The 6891-nt window shown below is 43.4% G+C and overlaps 1 protein-coding gene across 1 annotated transcript; it reads left to right on the top strand.

Moving 5' to 3' along the window:
* Window positions 1-5089: 5089 nt before the first annotated feature.
* Window positions 5090-5976, top strand: LOC146577594 (uncharacterized). Its single transcript, XM_085267681.1, has 3 exons — window positions 5090-5490; window positions 5603-5752; window positions 5859-5976. The coding sequence occupies exons 1-3, from the start codon at window positions 5339-5341 to the stop codon at window positions 5974-5976; spliced, it is 420 nt and encodes a 139-aa protein (XP_085123807.1). The 5' UTR covers window positions 5090-5338.
* The last annotated feature ends 915 nt before the right edge of the window (window positions 5977-6891 follow it).

Here is a 6891-nt window from a genome sequence, read left to right as displayed (position 1 = left end):
GGAGTTGGAGCAGAAACCTGCTGCAGGTTAATTATTGATCAAACAATATCACACAAGGTGCAGCAGCTGACCTTTGACCTTTGAGCTTCAGACTCATTGCTGGTGTGAGGTGTTTAATACTATTGAAGCTTGCAGACACACCCACATCCTCTGATTTGTTCTCAGGGTTGTTCAGTGTGTCGGAGTTGGAGCAGAAACCTGCTGCAGGTTAATTATTGATCAAACAATATCACACAAGGTGCAGCAGCTGACCTTTGACCTTTGAGCTTCAGACTCTGCTGGTGTGAAGTGTTTAATGTGACTTCAGCCTGCAGACACAGAGGACTGATGAAGCAGAAGATTGTCTCTGTTTCTACACAGACCTGGTCCAGACAGCAGAGCTGCAGAGGGAAGACGTTCATGGGAAGAAGCTGAGTAAGTGCAACGTCCTCTTTGAATCCTGGATCAGGAAGTGAAGCCGGGGAATATTTGGTGTTTCAATAAGGTTTCTGTCTTTGACTCAGTCTGCTGTCACTTTGTTTCAGAGAGAAAAAGAGATTTCAGATTAACTGCATTATATGCTGAGTAACTAAATGCTGCTAGTCTGTGGTGTCACTCCCAGCAGCATCACGTCATTTCTTTACTCTGACCTTTAACATCAGTTAACTTAGCTAGCAGAGCAGCTAGCAGTTAGAGTATGAACTCTGTGTCAGCAGTCAGCTTGGTCCTGGTGGTCACCTGGTTTCATGTTTGCTGATGATCCAGATGTGTCCACATAATTATTTATTTCTGTAAATGTAAAGACTTTACAGATAAACAACAGCAGCCCTCTGGCTGGACTCTAACCTGTGAGTTTCCTGTGACTGAAACCACAAGCTGACATTTTCCTTCTGAAGCAGCTGAATGGATGTTTAAGTTTACCTGCATACATGGTGCAAATAAACCCGCTTTGGATGGTTTGGAGGCGGAGCCCAAAGCAGGACAGGATTCTAATGTGATTGGTCACTTTGATGAGGTGGCTGGAACTCAGGTGGTCGAGCAGGTCACCTGCTAACCAGAAGGTTGGTGGTTTAATGCCAGTCTGCATGGTATCCTGGTGAATGTTCGACAGGAAACACTTAGACACATGGAAAAAGTGCTTGTGTGAACGTACAAGTTGTGTAAAGCTTGTGTTTGAAAAATAAAGTTTATTTCTTATTATTTATTTTATAATAAAGTTTTTTCCTGTGCAGCAGTGGAAATACTGACAACTATAGCTGGATTATTTATTTGAACTCTTTTAAACCAGAGGCTTCAGACGCAGGTTCTGCAGCCTTTAATGGTAATAGTCAAAGTGTGATCGGTGAATTGTGAGCAGCAGAAAGGAGGAAAGCACTAATGCTGGCACAAGGGGCCACAAGCCAGTGTACTCCAAGTGCCAGCCTGGGTAAATGGGGAGTGTTGCATTAGTAAGGGCCTTCTGAACTAAAGCTTTACCAAATAAAATGCGTGGATCATAATGAATAAGACTGTCATGCTACTGATGGCTGAAAGAAAAGGAAGAGGAGGAAGGAGGCATGTTAGGAGTAGGGATGGGTATCGTTTAGGTTTTATCCGATACCGGTGCCAAACCGGTACTTTTGAAACAGTGCCGGTGCTTAATCGGTGCTCGAATCAGTGATTAAAGAATGGAGAACACAAACTTTGTCCAAAAACCTCTCATGTTTTTATTTTTAGCAGTCTCTTTTTTTCTGCAAAATGATAACCAAGTTAGCCTTTTCTGTTGATACAAGATACCTCCTTTGGTTGGAACCGGTGCTTAAAGAATGGAGAACACAAACTTTGTCCTGAAACCGCTCATGTTTTGTTGTTTTTTTTGTAAAAAGATAACAATGTTAGCCTTTTGTGCAGCTATAGGGCATATATGGTATCACTCTATCAAACAAGAAGACAGCAGCATGTAACTACAACGGTGTTTGCTTGTTCACCTTACATTAATGTAATAACGTGGGCAGAGAAGAACGGCTGCTGCTGCCGTCATCATCCTCATCATTTCTGCTCCTCTGGCAGGGCTAGGGGCCAGGACTCTCCTCTTCAGGTTCTTGGGGGATGTTGCTAACTCCGTGTCCAATAACAGGCACCACACCCGCAGTAGTTGTGCTCGGTGTGAGGTCTTGCAGGAAGCTATCAAATACGGTGCATTTCTCGGCTTTAAAAAAAAAACACTATGCGTCGCCGGGTGTTTCATGGTAAACAGACTGATTCTTATATAGCGCTTTTCTACTCTCCCAGAGTACTCAACATGCCACATTCACCCAATCACACCAGCACTTTATCTGTACTCAGTGCTTCACACTCCGAATGTGGAGAGCAAGTTGGGGTTAGTATCTTGCCCAAGGATACTTGGCATGAGGAGCCTGGGATCGAACCATCAGCCTTCCGACCAGTAGGTGACCAGCTCTACCTCCTGAGCTACAGCCTCCCTGTTTCACCAGATTCGAGGTGTTACCTCCTTTGCACAGTATCAGCTTAAAGCACTTGTTGCAGGCTGCTGAGTTTGCATCTTTTGCTGTGAAGTACAGCCAGACTCTGACCGCTTAGCCTTGGGCATTTTTAATCTGTCGCTCTGCTCTAAAAGAACATACGTACCGGGGCCCGCCTACTATCCTTGGAAAGGTAAAATGATTGGCTAGAATCCAAAGTGTATGACATCTCAGGAAAAAAAGCACCAAAATGTGCACTGCTTTTCAGTCTGGTTACTACCGTTTATGTCAGACCCGGTGCCATAATGACATCAGATACCGGTGCCCATCCGCAGTTAGGAGGCAATGGTAGAGAAGGAAAGACAGGAGATGGTAAATGGCCTGCATTTGTATAGCGCTTTTCTAGTCCATAGGACCCCAAAGCGCTTTACACTACATTCAGTCATCCACCCATTCACACACACATTCACACACTGGCGATAGCAAGCTACATTGTAGCCACAGCTGCCCTGGGGCGCACTGACAGAGGCGAGGCTGCCGGACACAGGCGCCACCGCGCCCTCTGACCACCACCAGTAGGCAAACACGGGGTTAGTATCTTGCCCAAGGATATTTGGCATGCAGCCAGGGTGCAGCCTGGGATCGAACCACCGACCTTCTGATTAGTGGCTGACCTGCTCTGCCACCTGAGCTACAGCCACCCAGAGTGGAGGTGATGTATCTAAATGCATCTGAACAAAGCAGAAGTGCACACCAAACTCAACGGATAGTCAAATGTAGAATCACAGAACAGAACTGCAGGCTGAGTTTGGATGTTTGTCTTTCACACCTCTCTGTGTCTCACACACACAGTGACGTCAGACACAGTCACACTCACTGTTCCATCTGCTTTGTGCACAAATTCATTACTTTCTTCCTTCAATGATCTACATACTACGTGCTGCCCAGTGAATACTTTGCAATGTATTCCATCCCCTTTCAAGGCAGAATTACCCAGTTTATTCCCCATTACAAGACAACAATCAGTCACACTCACACAGACCACGTCTGGCCCGCACTCGCTCACACGTGCGTTTACCCACCAATGAGAGCTCTATCCTCCTTACATATTGGTGGATAAACCAAACACTCAACGCCCTCAGCGGCAGAGGAAAAACCTCCTTTCGGTGGAGCAACCATCCTTAACCCTCCTTAAAAACTGGCGAAGAAACCAGACCTCCTTAGAATAATTAAAAAACTGGTGGGGAAACCAGACCTCCTTAAAAAAAATAAAGAAAAACCGGTGGAGAAACCAGGTAGCTTCTAAAACACCATCTGTTTTAGAAAACAAAACAGATGGTGAATTCTTTAGAGAATTTTCTAGAAATCTTTTTCTTTCAAAACAGAATTCAGAATATTGATCTTTGACATGGAAGCTGTTTCTACAGGATCCTGATGGACACTCAAAGCTTTCATAAAATGTTCTCATTAGTTGTTTGCAGCAGAATATCACCTGATGTGAACCAAAACAACAAAAGTGCTCTGCACATGTGTGTGAGACTACAAATTCTAGAACCAGAACTGCTGATTTCATTACTCTGAACTTTTAAAGGCAGGTTTTGTATCTGAGAGCAGGGACACTTGCTGTGTTCAGTGTGACTCGTCTCTGCAGAAGGTCAGGGCTCTGATAGTTGCAGTTAGCGGGTGACTTACTGGGCAGGTGGATCCTGAGTGTCTGTTGGAGTCAGGGTTCATTATGATCCTGGTTGCTACTGGAAATAAAGAAACAAAAGGAGGGTGTGTTGTTCAGGAAGTACAGACTGTAGCTCAGCAGGTAGAATTACTAACTGGAAGGTTGGAGGTTTGATCCCTGGCTGCTCCAGTCTGCACGCCACGGTATCCTTGGGCAAGATGTGGAACCCCGACTTGCTCTCCGATGCATCCATCATAGTGTCATTGTTAGAAAAAGAAGTGCTTGTGTGAATGAAGCACGCTGTATAAAATGCTTTGACTGCTCATACAGAAAAGCAGCTCATAAGAACTGGTTCATTTTCCAGATAATTCCACTATTAAGACAACAGACATTTGGGAGGCTTTATCTGAGAGTAACACTGAAAGTCTTGCTGCTCCTCCACAAAATGAACTTCAGATTAAAGACACAGCTCAGCTAAACACAACTCAAACTAATCTACACTATTTTTCTTTATTACGCAGCGTTTTTATAACTATTTCCAGGTGTTTCTAAAGATGAAAACAGAATTAAACTCCAGCCTGATGCGTTTCTGAGGTTCCTGACTCTGACCGTCCCTCAAACGCCTCTCTGGGCGTTTCCTTCCGTCGCTTTTACTTTTGCTTTCGTGAATGTTGTTGCGCAGTTGATCGTCTTATTAAATTCAGTTCTTTGCATTCTTTTGGCGGCGAAGAAAAACTGGGCTCAAAGTGGTCAAACTCAAAAAATGATCTTTATTTTACATTCCCGGGAACGGAGAACTGTTAGGCGCTATCATGCACCCACAGCTCTGAAAAAAAAATCACAAGCTGCATGTGTATATATATTTCTGCTACGTCACATATAGTTTCGATCAAAACAACTCCTTACATAGTAGCAGTTGATGACAATGACAGCTGCAGAGTTTGTGTCTGATGTATTAAGTATGAAACACTGTTGGGTTAAAATCTGGTCAGAATGAATCCAGGTGCAGGTGTGTCAGTTTAGGACCACTGGACTAACATCCAAGTGCTCACAATATAAAGTGTATTCTGTAGTAACATCCTGGTGTTGCAGCAACAGTCCCACATGGAAACGTCAACACTCAAACTCAAAATCTCTTTTTGTCAACAATAAAATGACAGCAGACCAATTTGAACAAAGTTGGTAAAAAGCTTCAGAAATTAGTAAAATATTAAAAAGTGTCTTGATGCTCAATCATCCAGTAAATCCCCAAAAAGTTGATTCTGTTCATCTGGATGTTTTCAGCAGCATGGATCAGTGTGAGGACAGAGAGGAGGGAGTCCCTCCCTCTAAAAGCACTCTGTGTGGGGAACATGAGAGCCAGACCAAAGCTCAGAGGTGAGATGACCATCTCTAACTGTCCATGACTCTTCTCCATGTCACAGCTCAGCACTCACATCACTGCTCCATCATTATTCACACTCATACCTCTGTGTGTGTTGTTTTAAAGCCCAGAGCTGTGGGGCGTACCAGGCTCAGCTGGACATAACCCTGAAACTAATCCAGAGCCTGGACCTGAACCCAGCTGTGTTTCCTTAAAGAGACACATGTCGAAGGATATTGGTGAAGACTTTAACAAAAGACTGTTATGTGACAAAGAGTAAGTACATTATTTTTATGAGATTGTTCATCATGTCTTTAATTTAATATTTCCAGTTTTTCCTTCCTGTCTCATGAAGCTGTGACATTTATTGTTTTTCTTTTAGGATCAATAAGAGGCCAGAATCTCCTGGACCTGAACCCAGCTGTGTTTCCTTAAAGAGCAACATGTCGAAGGATTTTGATATAAACTTTAAAGGCTGTTCTTCTGCTGCTGAGAGGTAATGTGTGTCTAGATGTTGTTCCTGACTCTGTATTTTTGAATAAATCCTCATGTTTAATATCAGCTCAGCTCTTTTTCACACATTTCTATGTTGGTATGTGAAGCGGTGTGTGTTGGAGTGTTTCCACAAACACAGCAGTCAGAGTGGAAAGAGTGGATGTTGTAGGAGGTGTTTGTGTAGTGAAGAGGCTGAGTGTCTGTAGGACTCCAGCTGCTCCAGCAGGTGTCTCCTTTGTGCTTTGCTTCAAACACAGTGTAGGGAGGAGCTTCCACTCAGGTGTTTCAGGTGTTGCTGGATGGAGGAGGACAAATAGTTTTTCCCTTCAGTGACACTTCAGCAGCTCAATGTTCTGGGAGATGTTTGTCTTTATGAAGGTTTATGGATTCTTGTTCTTACTTTGGTTAAACTGAGCAATACATTTTCCATCTAACATTTAAAGTAAATTTCCAGGTGAATAAAAGATCTGCAGCTGCAGCCTCTGTGATGTTTCACAGTCTGAAAGTAACAAATTCAACCAGAGTTCAAACAAAGGCTTAATATACGTGTGTGTTTGATATAATGCCAACAAGTACAAACAGGTGTTCTTACAGGTCTTAATCACAGAGGTCTGATAAGTCTGGTGACTTTCACACTCAGCAGTTTTGCTGCCTTTTATTTTATATTGGCCTTTTTAAAGCCCTTCAAAGTCTCCCACATTCATACAGAGCTTTTAACACCAAACTCCTTTACAGTCCTTCTCCTCTCACACACGATCACACGACTGATTTGTCTGCAGCAGCTGTGTTACTGCTAGTATTTTATTATGTGTGTAATCTCCTCATATTGTTCCTGTGGTTTAGTTTGACTTCCTTCTGCAAACTCAGCTGCTCTGTTGCTGATACACGTCTCCATGAATATGATTGATCAGATGCTGCCA

Source organism: Mchenga conophoros, linkage group LG3, assembly GCF_057382185.1.
Source record: "Mchenga conophoros isolate Kocher_MC1m ecotype Shallow Benthic linkage group LG3, M_conophoros_male_GT1.1, whole genome shotgun sequence".
Lineage (NCBI taxonomy): Eukaryota > Metazoa > Chordata > Actinopteri > Cichliformes > Cichlidae > Mchenga > Mchenga conophoros.
The sequence above is the reverse complement of the archived record's forward strand: the minus strand, read 5'-3'. Positions and strand labels throughout refer to the sequence as shown.